Source organism: Triticum aestivum, chromosome 2B, assembly GCF_018294505.1.
Source record: "Triticum aestivum cultivar Chinese Spring chromosome 2B, IWGSC CS RefSeq v2.1, whole genome shotgun sequence".
Taxonomy (NCBI): domain Eukaryota; kingdom Viridiplantae; phylum Streptophyta; class Magnoliopsida; order Poales; family Poaceae; genus Triticum; species Triticum aestivum.
In genome coordinates, this window is record NC_057798.1 from 497,955,225 (window position 1) to 497,977,495 (window position 22,271).

At 50.6% G+C, this 22,271-nt stretch overlaps 1 protein-coding gene across 1 annotated transcript; it reads left to right on the plus strand.

Moving 5' to 3' along the window:
* Positions 1-8,388: 8,388 nt before the first annotated feature.
* On the plus strand, positions 8,389-11,142 carry LOC123045672 (transcription factor MYB16). Its single transcript, XM_044468816.1, has 3 exons — positions 8,389-8,831; positions 8,968-9,097; positions 10,105-11,142. The coding sequence occupies exons 1-3, from the start codon at positions 8,699-8,701 to the stop codon at positions 10,829-10,831; spliced, it is 990 nt and encodes a 329-aa protein (XP_044324751.1). The 5' UTR covers positions 8,389-8,698; the 3' UTR covers positions 10,832-11,142.
* Positions 11,143-22,271: the final 11,129 nt, after the last annotated feature.

A 22,271-nucleotide genomic window follows, 5' to 3' on the forward strand; every position in this document is an offset into this window, starting at 1 on the left:
CACCACGAGCAGCACTGTGAGGCCAGGGGGGCATGGAGGCTATGCGTGCAGCAGCAATGGCGGACGGTGGCTTCGGTGCTCGTGGGGAACGGTGCTACAGCACGGGGGCGAGCACAAGGAGTTAGGGGAGAAGGTAAGTGGCTCACGGCGAGTTAGACAGTGCAGACGGTGGGGCCGGGGAGGCTCTGGACACGGTGAATCAAGCGACGGAGATCACCGGCACCAAGGTTGAAGAAGATGTCCGTGACGGCGATGCAGCGCTCCCCTAGTTGCTTGGCTCGGCGTGGACGAGGAGGACGATGATGCGGAGCTCGGGGATGCGAAGAGAGAGCAAGGGAGTGGCTGTGGCTGCGGCGGTGACGAACGGCGGCGACGACTGCGCTCGGTGGCTGCGCGTAGGAGAAACAGAGGAGGAGGGAGGGAGAGCAGCGAGTGAGGGAGAGGATAGAGGAGCCACGGGGCGTCTCCAGGCGCTTGAATGGGGCAGGGAGGAAGTAGGAGGTGGAAGCAGGAGGTGGCCGCGGCTCGGCTGTGCGCGTGCCGCGGCTGTGCGCGCGCCACGCGCAACGCCAGTAGGCGCGAGGAAGACGACGCGCGATGGGGTGGGCTGGGCCTAACAGGCCAGCTACTGTAGCAGGTAGGCCAGGTAAGTTCCAGGTGAGCCTCTGTTCTTTCCTATTTTTATTTCTCTTTTCTATTTCTTCTGCAACTTGATGGCTTTATTAAAAATGCCAGGGCATTTCCAAAAATCACCAAACTGCTCATGCCCACTGTTTGGAATATAACCAACATGGAACATTTCAGTTTAGGATTATTTGGACATTTAAAATATTTTATAGAATTTAAATATCCAAATTCAAATAGAGTATGATTTAATTCAGAGCCCAAATATTTCATGGAAAAATGTGCATCACCTCTGGCTACTGTTTATAGTATTTTCCAGAAATGATGAACATTTTTGAAAGTATTTTGGATTCACTGAGAATATTTTAGTTGAACCTAGTGGATTCCTTAGCTGCTAGGGTTTAGGCAATCCCCATTTCAAGTTTCATAAAATTTAAACATGATGCATGGATGCTAAAGAAAAAAACAAGCAAGGCCTGAACTGGGGATGTGACACAGGTGTTGGTAACGAAAATGTGATCAATTTTCTCTAGGGTTGGGGTTTCTCCTTTCGTTTGACCACGTGTACCTCCTGTCGTTCAAGTATAACTCTTTAAGTTCCAGGGCATTTAGCAACGACCGGAACCTAGCCATCATTCTTCTATTGATCATTGAATTATTCTTGTCTTCTGGGTTAACCAAAAGATTGAAGTCCCCCACGACTGCCCGCGGGCCAGCGTGAAGGTCACGCACCTCTCTCAGTTCGTGCAAGAACTCTACCTTTTCCGCATTGCTCTGAGGTCCATACATACCCGTCAACCACCACATTACCTCGCCCTGCTTGAAGAGCGTCATAATTGTGTTCTCCGTGACATGCCTATTGGAGGCGGACACCACCATTTTATCCCACGCGAGTAGGATGCCCCCACGTGTGCCAACGGCCGGCACATAGTAAAAGTCCTCAAATCTATTACCCAAGCATTGCTTTACAAGCTCACTCGACATGATCTCCATCTTTGTCTCTTGGAGGCAAACAACGCTAGCCCTAGCCGCCTCCACGACCTGAAAAAGCGCGCTACGCCGTGCCATGGAGTTAAGTCCACGCACGTTCCAAACCAAAATTTTCGGAGGTTGTGCAGCCATCGCAAAACACACCATGACCACCCTGGTGCACCACGGCACTACGACCCAACCATCACACCGTCCTCATTTCCCACCAGCGGCAACGCTTCCGAATCCCAACCGAACAAGGCCAAAACCGCCTTCACATGACTCTCCACCAGTGGCTTGTCAAACAAGTCAACGAATGCTTGAAGAGCCTCATCCGAGATCACATCTCCCTCGTGCGCAAGGCACCGTTTCCTGATGAGAAACGACTGCTGGTTGGAAGCCTTCGACGCGCGCCCACCCTTGGCCAGCCTGACACTTCGACATGGGGAGGAAATAGGCACACGCTTCTGCCTTGGCTTCCTTTGCTTTTGAGGGGGGTTCCTGCTCACCGGCTGCCGCCGGCAGGGGGATAGCTCCTCACTGAGCTCCGCGCATATCATGGCCACCTGATCCCGGGGCGACGTGGAGGCCGGACGCGCTTCCACCTCGGCCGCATCCGCCAGCGGTGTGCCAGCCTGCTCGAAAAGACTCACCGCAAACCAGCCCTCCCCAAAATCCTGCGTGCATGGGTACGTCCCATCCGCCTGCAACTCGGGTCCACTTATCTCTGAATCTCTGGCCCCAGATGCCACCAATCCCGAACCGGCAGAAGCGATTCGATCCGCCTCGGTCCTTACACGAATCTCGCCACCCGCCAATTCGTTTGTCGCTTCCACCTCCTGCATGCCTATGAGGGTCAAGAAATATACATCAATTTCACCGATCCCTCTCTATCCCTTCTAACAACACTCATTGTGTTTGTATTCACTTGATGTTTTATTTTGAGTCAATAAAATTTAACTTTATATTAAAAAAAAACAAGGACCCGAATACTGAACTGACCCTCGATGGGGATGGAACTCCCATCGAATGAATCATTCACCTCGAAGGATCCGACCAAGCAAAACTTTTATTTTTGAGGTGCACCAAGCAAACCTATGTGTTCGCTACGAGAGGAGTTTTCCACCGATCTCTACTAGCCCAGCAAACTATGAACATGCACGAAAAATCAGGCTAGGCCCAGTTTGGTGGGTTTTTAAAAAAAATTGTCATCAACAAAAAATGCCATGTACAAAAAGGAAACCATACTAGTAATGTGCAAAAGATGACAGGTTTTAAAAACCAAAAAATTATGCAATTGCCATGACACTTACAATTGCCATATAACCAAAAAGATACAATTATAAAATTGTAATGGTTTGATGCAAAAAAAAATCTCTATGCCCATGGCAATTTTCCCGTGGCGTTTTATGTTATGTTTTTTTGTGTGAAATTTATCATGATCCAAAAAATAAATTTGTCTTGCCATGATCCAAAATAAATTTGTCATGGTATGAAAATAAATTTGCCATGGTTCACAAATTAAAATTTCCACGGTCTAAAACTAAATTCTCATGGAAAGTAAAATTTGCCATGGTCTATAAATTAAAATTGCTATGGTGCATTAAAGCCATGGTCCATAAATAAAGTTACCATGGTTCAATTTTTTCTCATGATAAATACAAAAAGATTTAATAAAAAATGCCATGAACAAATTGAAAAAGGATTATTTTGAAATTTTCCATGTATCTGTTTTTGTCACCTCCGTAAAAAGGGAAAAATAATGTAAATTTACCATGTATCTAAAATAGTTTATTTGCATATTTTGTTACCCTTGCTAAAAAGACAAAAAAGGAAGGTGGGAATTCAAACCCAGATTGCTCAGGTGGAAACTACGTGCCCTAGCCAGTGCGATGGGCTTGTGTGTCTGGTTAGTAGACCGTTCACGTTTCTTTTGTTTCTGCGCGAAAACAAAATCTAACATGTTACGTCCCTTTGCTCCCTGATCTGTGTGTTATATCGAACGATGAAAACGGGGTTCACGACACGCATCTAAAAAACTGACGTCAGATTTTTAGTTATTCCCAAATCTAGAAAACATAGTAGTACTACTATTTTATCGTAATGATGATCAACCACTATCTTCTCAAGCATTTAGTCCATCCATCCAACTGCTGAAGCTAAAATCGTATCATAGGAATCTTGGTCGCCCTGGCCCATTTCTTGGAGCAAAACAAATGCTAGGAGTACTGCTCCACACTCTATAGCTAGTTGACATGAGATCAGATCAGATCAGAATAGTGAATGCTCTGGCCTTTTGAGTACAACAAGATCATTTTCTTGGAGGAGTGGAGAAAGGGAAAAAGGAGACGAGTCAGAGAAAGGAGCAGCCACATTCAATATTTGCCTGCTCAACCCAGGAGTCAGCTGCTCTCCCTGACGAAAAACCAGTAAAACCCACAGGGCCGGGAAGAAAGGACCCGGAAAATGGTTTACCAGGACCATGCGTTTTGCGCCATAATATAGCTCACGCAGGCGCATTTAAGTGGTGCGGCCTTGCATGTTCCCTGACGAGGTGGGTCCGCCTACAGTACACGAAGTATACAAACAGGAAACACATCATGGGGAAGATTGAGGGGAAAACTGAAACAATGTGAGATTTCATTAACAAAGGAAGGCTATTTGGCGTCAACTTTTGAAAGAAACTTCCGCTCTACATTGCCAATGTCCGGAGCTATTAAAATAGTACTCCGCCCTTCCGTATCAAAATATAAAAACTTTTTGTAGGCTAGTTATTTAGCCTACAAAAGGTGGTAGTAGTTTAGGCTAGGTATCGCGAAAAGTCATTTAGCCTAAAAAACATCTTATATTTTGATACAGAGATAGTAGTAGTTTTTTTTGGATGCGCTCAATACCCTCTAGGCTTTTAGAGCAACAGAGTAGTTATATCGGCCCAATCGCCATAATAGTAATTATATGTATGATGATTTTGGTTGAAAAAGTCACCTAGCAAAATTGTGACCGGCGACGAATCATCATAATTTAGGGACGTCGCTCCACGTTGAACCCATGAGGCTTCATATTTGGACACTATGGGGAGTTGGTTTCGAGCGTGTTCTATCCGCCAACCGCTTGTTCGGAAGGCAAGTTTCACCTCCATCTCCAGCCCCCAATGTCGCCCATCTCCTCTCCCTGCAACGGTGTAGACGACCGGACGCCCATGGCTCGGGGAAGCGTGACAATAAAATCACGGCTGCACACATCCTTTCCCCTCATGTTGTTTTGCCACCAGCGCCCTTCCCCACCACGTTTTTCCCACCCGCACCCACATTTTGAACACCAATCATGTGAAAATATTGCTAACTGAATTTTCTCCCCATCTATGTAAAAACTTTGTAACGTACTACCTCCGTCCTGGTTTATTAGTCCCTTTAGTATTTTGTGCAAAACTTTAACCTTAGATTTAACTAAAAAATGCTAATGCATGTAACCAAAAATAATATCTCTCAAAACTATGTTCAAATACGAATCCAGGGATATACTTTTTGCTAACATGTATTATTATTTACTTAGTTAAATCTATGATCAAAATTTGGCATAAAATATTATGGGGACCAATAAACCAGGACGGAGGTAGTAACTCAGTTAATTGTTTCAGTCTCTCAAATTGAGTGTGCGACTAATGAGGTGGCACAACAGGAAACATGGAAGAAATGAAAATATGTGATTGCGCAATAATTCTGCATTCGATATTTGCATATCATCTCTGCAACCTTCATCAAATATTATTGACTAGAAGTTGCCCCTAAAGTGTTCCTAAGCTTATCCGCAAAAAAAAAGTGTTCCTAAGCTAATGGCCAGGTGCCCCTCAGAAAACAATCACCGGGTGAGAAGAAAGGCTGTATCCAACAAATACTACTAATACTGGCTCCAAATATTAATGGAGGCAAACGAGTCTTGTTTCATCAATGCCGTCCGCGTCGCACATTGCTTTCAGCTCCTAGGACGGAGCAATTCCGGAAGTGGCTTGGGAGGAAATCCGCGTCGCCGAGGCCGAGCAAAGACGTCCCCTTCGGATCTGGTGGCGAGACCACATCGAGCTTCCGGAACGGTACGAGGGCAGTGGATCACGTATGGACGCATCGGGTTCTCTTTTCCGGTTACAGCCCAGACACCGGGCATGCATACGTACTGATGGCGGCGATCCACTTCAGCAGGCGATTCAAAGTTTTTTATTTGCACTAATTAAACACCGGTTGGAACCGCGGCGAGCTCAGCTAGCTACTTAGTGCCGAATCACCCAACCACTCTGCTATTCTATGCACTGCTCTGCTCTGTTGGAGACTTGACCTCGAGCGTTGGGTTTGAATACGATCTAAGGGTTTTGTTGCCGTAGCATAGCTGATTGGACGGTCCACGACGTACATGTTGAGTACGATCTCCGTGTCTGCTTAGGAAGAGAAAAACTGTCCTGTGCGTCACTGAAGATGCGAGTAAGAGCATCTGCAGCCGGCATCCTCAAATTCTTCTCAGATCGCGGACGTGACCGACTAGTGATTGGACAGAAGAGAGGGGAAAAAGTGACTCAACCGGACCTGTCATATCATCTATACAAAGTCGAGCTGTCTGCGAGACTTGCGGGCGCACCCAAAAACACCCGGACAGTCTGTCATGTAGGACGCGGCCCACCCTGGACCATCTTTTTCTTTCTTTTCATTCTCTCTTCATCCCCATCAATCACGTTCAAGTAATCTGACATATAAAAAAAATATGACGCATAGACGGACAAATAGGGGCTTAAAACGGACACGCCCGGTCACTGACCGGACGCGTCCGCACACGTTTAGGGGTTAGATTTAGTAAGTCCGGCTGTAGATGCTCTAATGAACTATGGTATACTAGCTGCCAAGAAAAGGCCATGAATTGTTCTTGGAAGCAAAAATGGATGTATGCCGTGAATGAAGCGAGTAATGTGACGATGCGCACTGAAATCGGACTTTTCGTCGCGGCCAGGTACTCCTACATGACCGAGAGTCTGAGATTGACCCATGCATGCATGCAAGCAAACAAGCTCTGCTCTACGTCAGGCTTGGAAAAAGGTTAGATGCAGAAAAGAAATAACACGGTTAAGCCGTCGAGAAGACGCACATGCGCTCGTGCTCGTGGCCTTGTGACCGCGAACGATGCCCTCGCCGCTGCTGCTGCTGCGGTGGTCCTGTGGCGATTGGCCATGGCCACGGGGAACATCGGAATAAATTGCAAAAGCCATTCCAGGCCTCGCGATTGCAGGTTGGCAGGATTTACAGAGTGTTCCGCCAGTCTCCCTCCCTACTAGACCGTACGGCGTACTGCGTGCTGCTACTGACTGCTGCTACGGTACATATACTGTAAGTTTCTTCCTCCGTAGTCTCCGCCGAGTGTTTGCATTAAGGACGGTGGCGATCGATCCGGTTGGACTGGGACTAGTAGGCATTTCGTCCCACGAACTTGATGGCAAGACCAATTGTACATGACCGAATAAGGATGGGAAGAAGGAGAAAAGACTGAGTCTTTCCTCTGTCATTTTTAGAAACGGGCAGAATTCCCCAAGGAGGAACTTGCTGAAAATGCATTTCACACTCGCCGAGATGCAGCGAAGGGCGGCGAGAAATTGAATAGCAGAGCACTTGCCCGAAACGAAGAACCGGCTAATTCGAGAAACCACTTAAGCCGCGACGCATAGGGCCCAGCACAGCAAATTTAATCCTCGGCCACCTGCACAATCCGGGACTGCGAGGGGAGGAGTCCAGCAGTAGCAGCACCCCTGGAATGGAAACGGCGGGCGAGCGATCGACCCCTGCAAGTAAGAACTAAGAGAGTAACCAGGAAGGAAGGAGACGATGGACGTGAAGAATTCTGAAGCCCAGCCCCGGGAAAGGAAGCGGAGCTGACACGCTCCACTTATGGGGCGCGGCACCGAATTGAATGAGTGGAACAAATGGTTTCCCAGAATCGCCGCGACGTTGCCATCAAGTCAATCGTCCAAACGGACGGGGAAAGCCCCCGTCGCCTGTTTCGGCCCCGGGCCATGTTGCATTGCATGCGCGTCGATAAGGCACGCACAACACGCATCTCCGTCTCGATCGATCACCAGCACCAGCACGTACGTACTACAGCGTACAGGACCGGCCAGCGGTGTAGGTAGCCCGGTGGCCCCTCCCCGCCGGCCCGCCGGCGCCGTGCACGTTGCCGTTTCTCGCAACCAATACCAGTTAGATCTTGCGTGCATGCATACGTTTTTCTAGGGTAAAATCTTGCATCTGCCATGGCGGGAGCCAGGGAACCGTTCGTTTCATCGATGAGGTATGCTAGTGGCCAGTTACTGGTAGGAGAAATTGGACTGGATTCGGTTTGCGTGCGCATGTGCGGGAGGTGGCAATGAAAATAGTGTCTCGCGGCGGGGGGGGGGGGGGGGGGGAGGGTCCGAGCGCCATGAAGGCGTGGCGGGGGGTCGACAATGAGCACAGGAAGACGACACGCCGTACGCCGTCCACCTCACAGCGCCGAGGGGAGGGGAGGGGGGAGGCCGCAAGCAAAGAGGAGAGGACCATCTGGGTCCGGCTCCGATCCGATTAAATGCACGCCCTCTGATCGGGTGGATCGCGATTGCCACCCATGGCCATGGTTGTGTGCGAAATCCCCGTCCTGCCCTCGCGCTGCTGACGCCCGGGCCCGCGGCGCAGGCAGGGTCGCAGCGCCCGAAGAAGATATCGCGCCCGGCCCCACCGCGGGCACCCCTTCCTCTATTTATGCCTCTACACCGACCGACCTCACACACGCACACTCACACAAAGCTAGCAAGCCACACTGCACTGCACGCTACTCGATCGGTGCCTCTCTCTACCACTACTACTACTCTGCTCACTGGCATACTGCATTGCTGCTACTGTACGCGTAGTCTCTCACAGTGCCCTGCCAAGAAGATCTCCCGTAGTCAATTCGCTTGATCAGGCCAGGCTACTCAGTACTCACTTAAGCGAGAGGAGAGGAAGAAAAGGGGGAGGAATTCTTTCGTGGGAGCGTTAGGAGGAGAGAGAGAGGGAGAGAGAGAGAGCTTGTGCTACGATCGATCGGGCCGGGAAAGGCGATGGGGCGATCGCCGTGCTGCGAGAAGGAGGGGCTGAAGAAGGGGCCATGGACGCCGGAGGAGGACCAGAAGCTGCTCTCCTACATTGAGCAGCAGGGCCACGGCTGCTGGCGCTCGCTGCCGGCCAAGGCCGGTGAGCACCCCAACTTCATCCAATTTGCTCTTGCACCCCAACTTCATCCCCGGCTGCTACTCCTGCATTCTGCTTTGCTGAGTTGTTTCGGTCATTTCTGACATGATGAGAACGGGGCGTGGTCTTTGATTCGCAGGGCTGCAGCGGTGCGGCAAGAGCTGCCGGCTCCGGTGGACCAACTACCTCCGGCCGGACATCAAGAGGGGCAAGTTCAGCCTGCAGGAGGAGCAGACCATCATCCAGCTCCATGCGCTTCTCGGCAACAGGTGATCACCCATCCCATCATGGACCGATTGTCCTACATATGCCGCTTACTTTGCACCCAGAGTTCACTTAACTCACTGCCTAATTATGATGGAATTTGATCTCTTATTTAGTGGTTGCAATAATTTTGACTGCCAGTAGAGTACGTAGTACGGTACTAGTCGCCGACTGCCTGAGTCCGGGGAAGTCAAGAACACGCTAGCTACACCGTAGTCTTCACATATTTATGGGTAGCGGGGTGGTACTTACACTGGGAGAGCCGTGAGATACGAGTAAAACGTAGCTGCTGCATGTACTGGTCTTGGCCGAGTCGTAGCGACGTACACATGTTTTCCCAGCATCGCGTGAAATTTACCCATGACATTGTAGCTCGAATTGCGATCTCACTAGCACGTACAAGACCGACCGTCACCTCTGTTTTAACTGTTACTGTCTATCTGTCTGTCTTGCTGTGCAGTACAGAACTAGCTAGTAGTAGTGCTGTTCTTCTGCCTCGTACTGTAGAAAAAAGAGAGAGAGAAGTGTCCATCATTCAGCCCGTAGAACAACTATGCATGAACAGTGAGAGCGTTTTGCCAAGAAGAAAGAAAAGAAAAGTAATAGCGAAAAGAAGGGGTTACTCAATCAATCAATGCACGCATCAGCTTGGGAAAAAGGAGTGAAAAAGTTGGGCCATGTGTGGCTCTCCCCCGAATTTTCCTTTCTCTTTTTACATGATTCGGCATTGAAGCTTGTCATTTATGGATCGGGGAGCCCCCATCGTCGTGGACCAAGCCTAGCTTTGGGCCACTGTAGCCACCTGCTCTCTTGCCATTTGACTCCCACGCTTCCTCCTATCATGCATCTCTGCCGTCTCTCTGTAGTACTACTACGCCGATGCCATGTCCACTCGCACGGTTACTTTTCGAGATGGTCTTCATTTTAACCATGATGCATGCAGGTTTGGTTTTCTATCGGAGTCCTGAGGTTATTTTTCTTGCGATCGGCGTCTGTGTGTGTGTGTGTGCAGGTGGTCAGCGATCGCGACGCACCTGCCCAAGCGTACCGACAACGAGATCAAGAACTACTGGAACACGCACCTCAAGAAGCGGCTGGCCAAGATGGGCATCGACCCGGTCACGCACAAGCCGCGCTCCGACGTGCCCGGCGGCGCGGGCGGCGCCGCCGAGGGGGCGGCCGGCGCGCAGCACGCCAAGGCCGCGGCGCACCTCAGCCACACGGCGCAGTGGGAGAGCGCGCGGCTCGAGGCCGAGGCGCGCCTGGCGCGGGAGGCCAAGCTGCGGGCGCTCGCCACGTCCGCCTCCTCCTCGGCGCAGTACCTGTCGGCGGCCCACGCCGCCGCGCCCGGGCTCGACTCGCCCACGTCCACGCTCAGCTTTGCGGACAGCGCGGCGCTCGCGTCGGTGCTGGAGGCGCACAGTGCCGCGGCCGCCGCGCGCGCAGCCATGCAGCCCATGCAGGCGTACGAGGAGGCGTGCAAGGACCAGAACTGGGGCGACGCCGACGCCGCCGACGCGGGCTTCGCCGAGGCGGCGGGCTTCACCGGGCTGCTTCTTGACGGCTCGCTGAACCAGAACCCGAGGCCGGCGGCGAGGGACGACGCCGAGGCGGGCGCCGAAGCGCACGAGACAGAGGAGGAGAAGAACTACTGGAACAGTATACTGAACCTGGTCAACTCGTCTGCGTCAGCGGTGGTGCCCGCCGATGAGGCGTACTCGCCGGCGCCAGAGTACTGAGTGGTGGCGACCTCTGCACATGCTTTGCCTGCATGCACCCGAGACCCCACCAGGCACATGACACAGTAAATAGTTATTAGTGGTGACCGTGGAATAAGATGGGACTAATGCTAGTACTACAGTTAATCGCGTTCTTGGGTTTATTATCTGACACAGTGCTCTGATTAGACGTGCGAGCAAGAAGGTTTTATCGATCTTGGAGCTTGTTGCCTGCAGCTACCTTCGGCAAAATTACTTACATGTGTTGTAAAACTAAGACAATGATCTCGGATTTCTTCTTCTTCTTCGAACAATGCCTGATAATTTATCTACTTAACTATTGTAATCTTATATCCACTTTCATCAACCATATACAGTAACGCTAACCAACTTGCTATGGAGAGGACCGTCGACTTCTGAATAAGATGGGATGGGACTAATGCTAGTAACGGTTAATCGCATTCTTGGGTTTATCTGACACGGTGCTCTTATTAGACGTGTGAGCAAGAAGGTTTCGTCGATCTTGGAGCTTGTTGCCTGCTTCTTTCGGCAAAATTCTTACATGTTCTCTAAAACAAAGAGGATGATCTCAGGATTTCTTCTTCCTCTTCTTCTCCTGCTGCATAGAACCATGCCGATAATTTATCTACCTGACTATCCGATAAATTATCTTCTTCTGCAGTGTAATGAAAGCATACAACAGTTTTCCACCCTTCAGGTTATATGAGTGAGGTGGGGATGGTGATAGTTAGACATTGATCTAACACTTAGCTTTTTTTTTTCCTTCGTTGAGATATCACTAAATTTGTGTTCAAAGGTACTTAGTTGTAACAAAGATTTTGTATCATGTAAACCGCAAACCAACTAATTGAAGTAATGCTTGGTCAAAGATTTGTCTTAATGGAACCTATTTTGTCGTGCATACAAGAATGGAGGGAGTATTGCCAGACAACCCTGCTATACGTACAATGAATTCTCATCCCACACTCATACGATTAGAGACAGCACGAGACAATTCAGTTTGTGGGCCACAACATGCATCAAGTTTTACTGTCTGGTCGTACAGGTGTCCGACGAAAAAGTATCGTATGCAGAGCAATTTCGATTACCATATGTCTCCATTAGGGCATCTCCAAGGGTATACATCAAATCTCTTCTAAATGTCTGGAGGCCATCCAATGGGGGATAAATCAAATGCCGGTGGACATGAAAAAGTGTCTGAAATCCTACAAATCGGTAGCAAACGTCGAAGTGATTGGGGGAGTCTTGACACACTACGGACAAACCTTGGACCCACCACAAACCCATTTTTTCCGCCTCCTCCCTTCTTTCTCATCTCTCCATTGGACAAGGGGTGTACATTTGGTGCACCGGATTGGATGGCAACCCCCTATCTGTTGTCCGCTTCTTTTGGCAAAATTGATTACTTGTTTTGTAAAACTAAGGCAATGATCACGCAACTTCTTCTTCTATCTAATATTAGTTTAGCTAATTTTAAGATTATTTGTTTTAGATAAGTCAAGTGTAAAGTAGACACATGCATACACATAAGCCAACCATTATATACACTTACTCACATAACATCTAGTGAAGATGTAAGTTATATAACTTTACAAAGTTCACACTAATGTATCAATATGGACGAGAACACCATCTTCCGCCGAAAAAATAATCTGCCCTACTAGGACACATATGTCGTCAAAGGATTATCCATGTTGATAAATGGTGTGAAAATATACATGACTTTGATCAATGACTCTACTAGATATTTCATGATATATTTGTTAGAAATAAAAGATGAGGCTTCGCACTACTTTAAAAGCTACTCCCTCTGTTCCCAAATACAAGTCTTTATAGAGATTCCACCAAATGACTACATACGGAGCAAAATGAGTGAATCTACATTCTAAAATATGTCTACATACATCAGTATATTGTAGGCTATTTGAAATGTCTAAAAAGACTTACATTTAGGAACGGAGGGAGTATAAAGCTAAACTAGAGAATCAACTTGCTCAATAGATCAAGAGGCTTGGGTTGGATCATGGTGGAGAGTATTTCTCCAATGAGTTTAATTTATTTCTGTGAGGAACATGGTATAATCCTTGAGAGGATGACTCCCTATTCGCCCCGGTCAAACCGGGTTGCCGAACAAAATAACCACACTTTAATTGATTTGGTTAACGTCATGTTAGACACAACGAGACTTTCCAACGAACTGCGGGGAGGCTTTGATTACTACAAGTCATGCCCTAAACGTAGTTCCCATGAAGACTAAAGAGATTACCCCATTTAGGGAATGAGAAAGGAAAAAGGCTTATTGTCGGTGTCAAAACCGGCGGATCTCGGGTAGGGGGTCCCGAACTGTGCGTCTAGGCGGATGGTAACAGGAGACAAGGGACATGATGTTTTTACCCAGGTTCAGGCCCTCTCGATGGAGGTAAAACCCTACTCCTGCTTGATTAATATTGATGGTATGGGTAGTACAAGAGTTGATCTACCACGAGATCAGAGAGGCTAAACCCTAGAAGCTAGCCTATGGTATGATTGTTGTTCGTCCTACGGACTAAAACTCCCCGGTTTATATAGACACCGAAGAGGGCTAGGGTTACACAGAGTCGGTTACAATGGGAGGAGATCTACATATCGTATCGCCAAGCTAGCCTCCCACGTGAAGGAAAGTTCTATCCGGACACGGGACGAAGTCTTCAATCTTGTATCTTCATAGTCCGGGAGTCCGGCCAAAGGTCATAGTCCGGCCATCCGGACACCCCCTAATCCAGGACTCCCTCAGTAGCCCCTGAACCAGGCTTCAATGACGACGAGTCCGGCGCGCAAATTGTCTTCGGCATTGCAAGGCGGGCTCCTCCTCCAAATACTTCATAGAAGATGTTGAACACAAGGATAGTGTCCGGCTCTGTAAAATAGTTTCCACATACCACCGTAGAGAGAATAATATTTGCACAAATCTAATCTGCTGACGCATTCCGCAGCGTAACATCATGCCACAACCAAGCCTTTATTCGTTTTACTGTCCCACCTCAGCGTGTTTAGCGAGGCAGTTTCCTTGGCACGTCCTGTCAAAGTAGAGATCGTGTCCCCTTATTCCGGGATTCTCATCAATGCGGGCGTGGGTAACCCAATCGCGCCGTTAATCGCGACGCTTGGGAAATAAGCGAGTTTTATCAGGCTGGTGGGGGCTCATAGTTTCGGCCGCCCATATAAGGGGATAAGGATCCACCCTTTCCATCTACGCCCTCTTCCTCCTTCGCTTATCCATTCCCGCGCACTCGAGCTCCAGCGCCCCAGTTCGCACTTCCCACCTCAACCTTCTCCAACCATGTCTGGAGCGGGAGGTAGATAGATGGCCTTCACCGTCACGGAGGGGCACATCAAAAAGTTGAGGAAGGCCGGATACTTGTCTAATGACATCCCGCACCGGCTCCCAGATGAGGGGCAACTCATCCCCACCCCTAGGCCCCATGAGAGGGTCGTGTTCCTCCCCCATTTCCTCCGTGGACTGGGCTTTCCTCTTCACCCGTTCATCCGGGGGCTCATGTTCTACTACGGCCTGGACTTCCACGATCTGGCCCCGAACTTTATCCTCAACATCTCGGCGTTCATCGTCGTGTGTGAGGTCTTCCTCTGCATCCAGCCCCACTTCGGCTTATGGCTAAAGACCTTCAATGTCAAGCCGAAGGTTGTGGGCGGCCAACAAGCGGAGTGCAGAGGCGCCATAGTGGGCAAGATAGCCAACGTTACATGGCTCGAGGGCGCCTTCGTGGAAACCATCAAAGGGTGGCAATCGGGGTGGTTCTACATCACCGAGCCGCATGACCCTGAATGGGCAGCGGCCCCCAAATTCCGATCTGGCATCCCCACACGGCTCACCTCATGGAAAGAGACGGGCATGTCGTGGGGTAATTCGGCAGAGGTGACCGGACTTCAAACCTGCGTCAAAGACCTGATCGACAGGAAGGTCAAACTCGTCACCGTAGTCCAGGTCATGCTCTTCCGCCGGATCCTCCCGTGTCAACGACGGGCTTTCAATCTGTGGGAATTCGACCCGGCCCAGCACCAAACTTTGTCCAGGCTCTTGGACACAACGCACGAAGATGCCTGGAAGGTGCTTTTCAAGAGCTCTGAGGTTCACCCTCCCATTACCGAGGATCGCAGATTCTGCGCGAAGCGTCAAGCCAGCGCGGTAAGCTCAATTTACCCATCACGGGGTATTTTTTTTCATAGTTTGACTCTATGCGGGATCTAAACTCCCATCCCTTTAACAGGACTGGCAGAAGAAGGCCGGACAGATCAACTGTCCGGCTCCTTTGCTTGAAGACCCAGCGGACGCCCGTTTGACAAAGCTGCTGGTTCCGGTGCCCCACGTGGTGCCCGAGAAGAAGGCCACGGGGACTCGAAAGAGTTCCCGATGCCTGGTGGTGTCGGACTCATCGTCCGACGACCCCGAGACACCCTCCGCCTCCGAAGACGAGGAGGAGGAAGAAGAAGCCTCTCCCCCTCCAGCGGGGGGAGGAAAGAAAAGGAAGGCCGCCCCAACTGGGGAGGCCGGAGGGTCCAAGAAGGGGAAGACCCTTCTTCCGGACTACGCCTCCGACGCCGACGACGGCGGAGAGGAATGGCCATCCAGGGTCAAGCCCCTGGCAAAATCGTAAGTATCCGGATACCAGAATAAGTTATGACGTTCCTCTATTGTACAGTACCTTCTGACGCTGAATTCAATTATGCAGTCCACCCAAGGCTCAGCTCGGTGATTCGTCGAGCGGCTCCCTGGACTCGTCGGATGTGAGTAGCGCTTCACTCCCGACGGCTACCTCCCCCCGCCCTACGGACGATCCCGAGGTGGAGTCCCAAGAGGGGCTAAACCAGGAGGAGGTGGTCCTAGAGGCGCCACAAGGCGACCTCCCGGACCCCAGGCCCAAAGGGGACGTATCCCCAGAGGGATCTAAGTCCGGCCCTAGGCCGGACACCACTCCGGAACCTTCAGTGATTCCAGAGTTCGGCAGGCGACCCCCTCTCAAGAAGGGCAAGCCTCTAACGCCGACGACCTCCGTCCAACCGGAGGCGCTGGACAACTTGCTGGAGGTGCTTAATGGCGCCTCCATCAACGAAGAGCACCGCACTGTTATGAGTGCGGTGATCCAGAAGGTTCAGTCCGCCAAGAGCGGACTGACGGAAGCATGTACCAGTCTTCTAACCGGTTTCGAGGTATGTATTTAAAACATGTAAAAATGTTACCGCATAGACAGTAGCCCCTGATGCTCAGTGTGGCGTTCGAAAAGAAAAGCCGGACTGAGGATCTAAAAAGATATACGCAGGAGTCTAACATAAATATGTCAATATGGGAATGCAGGCTGCGCTGCTGACCTCTGCCGCACTAACTGCGGAGGTCGATGCATTGAAGCAGAGCCTTGGGCGGTCCGAGAACGAGCTCGGCCTTGCCAAGAAGCAGCTCGAGGACACAGAAGGTATGTAGTACCTTATGTAATTGTATATATAAATACCTGGTTGCAAATGATGACAGGACCAACGTGAATATTACAGGGGCCACAACCGAGGTGGCGACCCTGAAGGAAGCGCTTTCCAAGGCCGAAGACAATGCGGCCATGGAGCGCTCAGAGCGAGAGAAGCAAGAGGCGCAGGTGGCGGAGGTGCGGCAAGAGCTCGATGCTCTTGTGAAAAAACATGAGAGGTTAGAGCTTGACTCAAAGACTCGAGAGTCCGAGCTTGCCTCGGCACTTGAAAGCGCCAAATCTGCCAAGGCCGAAGCCCAAAAAGCCCTCCAGGAAATTGAGGCGATGAAAAGGATTGCGGCGGGTAAGGCATTCTTTATGCAAAGCAAGCACGCGAAAGTAAATTACCTGTTACTTACCCGAATCCGGAGCTCTCCAGGAGCTTTCGCAGATCTGCCCCGCAGTGTATCCGACGCCGCCGCATTCTACCGGGCCGAGGAAGGGAGCTCGACGGAGAAGGTGTTCTGGTCCCAGTATGCTGAGGCCGAACGCCCGGTGCCCCTGAGCGACCAGCTGAAGCAGCTGGTCGAGCTTCATAAGGCAGCCGAACAGGCCATGAAGGGCCTGATAGGCCGGCTGTGGCCTGGGGAGGTCATGCCTTTGAGCTACTTTGGGTTGGTGCAACAACTGGTGGATGCCTGTCCCCGGCTTGAAGTTATCAAGCGCTCCGTATGCATCGAAGGCGCCCGTAGGGCTTTTGCCCGTGCTAAAGTGCACTGGGGCAAGCTGGATGCTGAGAAGCTGGTGACAGAAGGGCCACCGGAGGGGAAGGAGCATCGCAGGCCCGAGATGTATTATGAGGGCGTCCTGAAGGGTGCCCGTCGTGTGGCGGATGAATGTACCAGGGATGTAATTTTTGAGTAAACTCACTCGTATTTGTCCTGTGCATTGAAAACTTATTCATATGCGCTAAGCAACGCTTTTTGAATTTAAAATATTACCTTCTGTACGGCCGTTTATTAAATCTGAGAGATGCAAGTCGTCGGCTTCTACCCCCATGCCACAAGTGCTGGGGTGTTCGGGATAAATCTGAGCGCTCTTGTTCCCATTTTTGGGTCCATCGAGGGAGCCGCTCAGCACAACGAACAAGGTCATCAGACTTATAATGCTTTATCACTCTCACTTAGCCATAGAATTCTATAATTTTAAATTTCGGGAAGCCCCTAGTATTTGGAAGACCGAGTTTGGGGCGCTATCCACGCCTAGGTTGGACAAAGCCAGCTCCTCGCTCTAAGCGGCATAAGTCTTTAAGGACTCGAAAAACCTCTCAAACAGCGACCGGTCTCTCGCCCTATCATGACGGTCAGTTTTAGCTTTCTCTACTAAGGTGTTAACCCAGCTCAACTGGGGCACAATCGCAGTAGTTCTCCCAGCGCTACCTTAGCCGACATAGCGGAACGTAAGGTACCAAAACATGGGAGCCGGGCAAACCCAACTATTGATCCAAGACATGATTCAGAGCCGATGCATATAGTGCTATAAGTTCGGGGTGCCGCACTCATGAGAGTGTTCGGTCTTCTCACACCGTATTATGGGGTACTTAAGCCCCTGGTGTATTGGCCGTACCAAAGTGTACGGTTGCATAATGTCATGACTGAACATATTTATATAAAAATAAATGAATACAATAACAGACAAGAGCTATGTATTGTTTATTAAAAGGGGCTGCTATGAGAGCAGGACGATACAAATAGTGCAATACGCAAGAGATGGGATTATTTGACATGTCCCCCTCCAGGGGCAAGCTGCGAGACTTTAAGTAAGACAGGTATTTAGCTCGTTATAGAGACCACCTGGACATTTGATGTGGCTTGTTGTCTCCCTGGCTGTTGCATCGTGTGTTCGGCGAATGAATTGCCGGACAGGCCTTCCGAATAGTGGAGTCCTGAAAGTATTTAAAGAAAGAAGAAGAAGAAATGGCAAAATTGGGAGCCCCTAGTGCGGTTGAGCCGCATTCTGGGCGTGCCGTGGTTGTGCCCCTCCCCTTATGCCCATGGTATTTCCAGAGCATAATTATGTACGCGTGGTACTGCTATCGCAATCTCGCGAGGGCTGGGGTTGGGGCCGCACTGCTATGCTTGCTCGGAACGTGCCAGCCGGTTTTGTTGTAGGTTACTTCGGGCGCGCTTGACGTTGTCCGGAAGTTTAATAGCCGGATTGGAGAATTGCCTTGAGAGGCTACTTTGTACTTCCGCCGCCAGGGCCACCGTGTGCTCCTCTGTTCGGAGAGAGCGTTCGGTGTTTTCATTGACCGTAATGACTCCGCGAGGGCCTGACATCTTGAGTTTGAGATATGCGTAGTGCGGCACCGCATTAAATTTTGCAAATGCGGTTCGTCTGAGCAGGGCGTGATAGCCACTGCGGAACGGGACTATGTCGAAGATTAACTCTTTGCTTCGGAAATTATCCGGGGATCCGAAGACCACTTCGAGTGTAACTGAGCCTGTACAGCTGGCTTCTACACCTGGTATGACGCCTTTAAAGGTCGTCTTTGTGGGTTTAATCCTCGAGGGATCTAACCCATTTTTCACACTGTATCTTGATAAAGCAGGTTCAAGCTGCCGCCGCCGTCCATGAGGACTCTAGTGAGGTGAAATCCGTCAATGATTGGGTCTAGGACCAATGCGGCGAATCCGCCGTGATGAATGCTAGTGGGATGGTCCCTTCGATCAAAAGTGATCGGGCAGGAGGACCATGGGTTGAACTTTGGGGCGACTGGCTCCAACGCATAGACGTCCTTGAGAGCATGCTTCCGTTCCCTTTTGGGGATATGGGTTGCGTATATCATGTTCACCGTCCGCAATTGTGGGGGGAAGCCCTTCTGTCCTCTGTTGTTCGGCGGCCGGGGCTCCTCCTCGTCATCGCTATGCAGCCCCTTGTCTCTGTTTTCGGCACTTAACTTGCCTGCCTGCTTGAACACCCAACAATCCCTGTTGGTGTGATTGGCTGGTTGTTCGGGGGTGCCGTGTATCTGGCACGAGCGATCGAGTATCCGGTCTAAACTGGATGGGCCCGGAGGATTTCTTTTGAATGGCTTCTTCCGCTGACCGGGTTTAGAGCCTCTGAATCCGGCATTAACTGCCGTATCCTCAGTATTATCGCCGTTAATGCGGCGCTTGTGCTTGTTACGACGCGACCTGCCATTGTTGTCCTTGGTATCTGAGTTACCAGGGCTCTTGGTCATGTTATTGCTACGAGCTAGCCAGCTGTCTTCTCCCGCGCAAAAGCGGGTCATGAGTGTCGTGAGGGCTGCCATAGATTTCGGCTTTTCCGGTCCTAGGTGCCGGGCAAGCCATTCGTCTCGGATGTTATGCCTGAAGGCTGCAAGGGCCTCTGCGTCCGGACAATCGACTATTTGTTTTTTCTTGGTTAGGAACCGCGTCCAGAATTGTCTGGCCGATTCCTCTGGCTACTGAATTATGTGTCTTAGGTCATCGGCGTCTGGTGGTCGCACATAAGTGCCCTGGAAGTTGTCAAGGAATGCGGATTCCAGGTCCTCCCAGCAACTAATTGACTCTGCTGGCAGGCTGTTAAGCCAATGCTGAGCTGGTCCTTTAAGCTTGAGCGGGAGGTATTTGATGGCGTGTAGATCATCATCACGGGCCATGTGGATATGAAGGAGATAATCCTCGATCCATACCGCAGGATCTGTTGTGCCATCGTATGATTCGATGTTTACGGGTTTGAAACCCTCGGGGATTTGATGATCCATTACTTTGTCTGTGAAGCATAGTGGGTGTGCGGCGCCTCTATACTGGGCTATATCACGACGTAGCTCGGATGAGCTTTGTATGTTGTGTTCGGCCTGGCCGTATTTGCCATATCCGGCGTGACGGTTATCGTCACATGACGTGGGCGCCCACGCGATCCGTAGATTGATCTTGTTTGCCTTGCCTTGGCCTCCAATATGTCTCGCAGGTCTGGTGCGTTTCCCCATGCCCTGGTATTTTTTTGAGCGGCGCCGGGGTGCGGCTTGAATTGAGGGCCGAGAGGCCTCTCTGTCGCGGCCACGGGGTGGCCGATCGGCCGCATCATATGCTGGTGATATAGGTTTAGTTGCTTCCTCCTCTAGTTGGGGTAGCAGCCTGTGCTTTGGGTAGCTCTTGGAGGGGCGCTCGAGTTTGTACTCTTCGGCCGCCAGGAATTCAGTCCATCTGTCGGCTAGCAAATCTTGGTCAGCTCTAAGCTGCTGCAGTTTTCTTTTGAGGCTGTTTGCTATGGCCATAAGCCTGCGTTTGAAACGCTCTTGTTCGGCGGGATCCTCAGGCACGACTAATTCGTCGTCGTCGAGGCTTGCCTCATCTTTGGAGGGAGGCATATAATTGTCGTCCTCGACCTCCCTGTCTGCCGCTCTCTCATGAGGGCTGGCTTCTCCGTCCTCCTGCGCTAAATCCTGCTGGAGGGGGTTGTCTTCGGCACTCTCCGGGGTGTTGTTATCTCCAGTGCCGGACTCACCGTTTTTGCTTTGACGGGATTTAGAGCGGCGCCGCTGACGCCGACGCTTAGGTTGTTTCTTGGAGGGGTCATCCTCCGTTTTTTCATCGCCATTCCCTGTTTTTGGGGTTTCCACCATGTATATTGTTGGGTTTCGTAGTAATTTCAAAAAATTTCCTACGCACACACAGGATCATGTGATGCATAGCAACGAGAGGAGAGTATTGTCTACGTACCCACGCAGACCGACTGCGGAAGCAATGACACGACGTAGAGGAAGTAGTCGTACGTCTTCTCGATCCAACCGATCAAGTACCGAAACTACGGCACCTCCGAGTTCGAGCACACGTTCAACTTGATGACGATCCCCGGACTCCGATCCAGCAAAGTGTCGGGGAAGAGTTTCGTCAGCACGACGGCGTGGTGACGATCTTGATGAACTACAGCAGCAGGGCTTCGCCTAAACTCCGCTACAGTATTATCGAGGAATATGGTGGCAGGGGGCACTGCACACGGCTAAGGAATAGATCACGTGGATCAACTTGTGTCAACTTGTGTGTTTAGAGGTGCCCCTGCCTCCGTATATAAAGGAGGAGAGGAGGGGAGGCTGGCCGGCCAAGGGGGGGAGGCGCAGGAGAGTCCTACTCCCTCTGGGAGTAGGATTCCCCCTCCAATCCTAGTTCAACTAGGATTCCTCGGAGGGGAAAAGAGGAGGAGGGGGCCGGCCACCTCTCCTAGTCCTAATAGGACTAGGGGAAGGGGGGGGCGCGCAGCCCATCTAGGGCAGCCCCTTCTCTTTTCCACTAAGGCCCACTATGGCCCAAATAGCTCCCGGGGGGGGGGGGTTCCGGTAACCCTCCCGGTATTCCGGTAAAATCCCGATTTCACCCGGAACACTTCCGATATCCAAATATAGGCTTCCAATATATCAATCTTTACGTCTCGACCATTTCGAGACTCCTCGTCATGTCCGTGATCACATCCGGGACTCCGAACAACCTTCGGTACATCAAAATGCATAAACTCATAATATAACTGTCATCGTAACCTTAAGCGTGCGGACCCTACGGGTTCGAGAACAATGTAGACATGACCGAGACACGTCTCTGGTCAATAACCAATAGCGGGACCTGGATGCCCATATTGGCTCCTACATATTCTACGAAGATCTTTATCGGTCAGACCGCATAACAACATACGTTGTTCCCTTTGTCATCGGTATGTTACTTGCCCGAGATTCGATCGTCGGTATCCAATACCTAGTTCAATCTCGTTACCGGCAAGTCTCTTTACTCGTTCCGTAATACATCATCTCACAACTAACATATTAGTTGTAATGCTTGCAAGGCTTATGTGATGTGTATTACCGAGAGGGCCCAGAGATACCTCTCCGACAATCGGAGTGACAAATCCTAATCTCGAAATACGCCAACCCAACATCGACCATTGGAGACACCTGTAGTACTCCTTTATAATCACCCAGTTACGTTGTGACG

What these genes read in the sequence shown, in the direction of transcription:
- LOC123045672 (XM_044468816.1), top strand. Translation starts at nt 8,699, where the DNA reads ATGGGGCGATCGCCGTGCTGCGAGAAGGAGGGGCTGAAGAAGGGGCCA. An exon ending in CTCGCTGCCGGCCAAGGCCG is followed by an intron (nt 8,832 to 8,967) that starts GTGAGCACCCCA and finishes TTTGATTCGCAG; the next exon opens with GGCTGCAGCGGTGCGGCAAG. An exon ending in CATGCGCTTCTCGGCAACAG is followed by an intron (nt 9,098 to 10,104) that starts GTGATCACCCAT and finishes GTGTGTGTGCAG; the next exon opens with GTGGTCAGCGATCGCGACGC.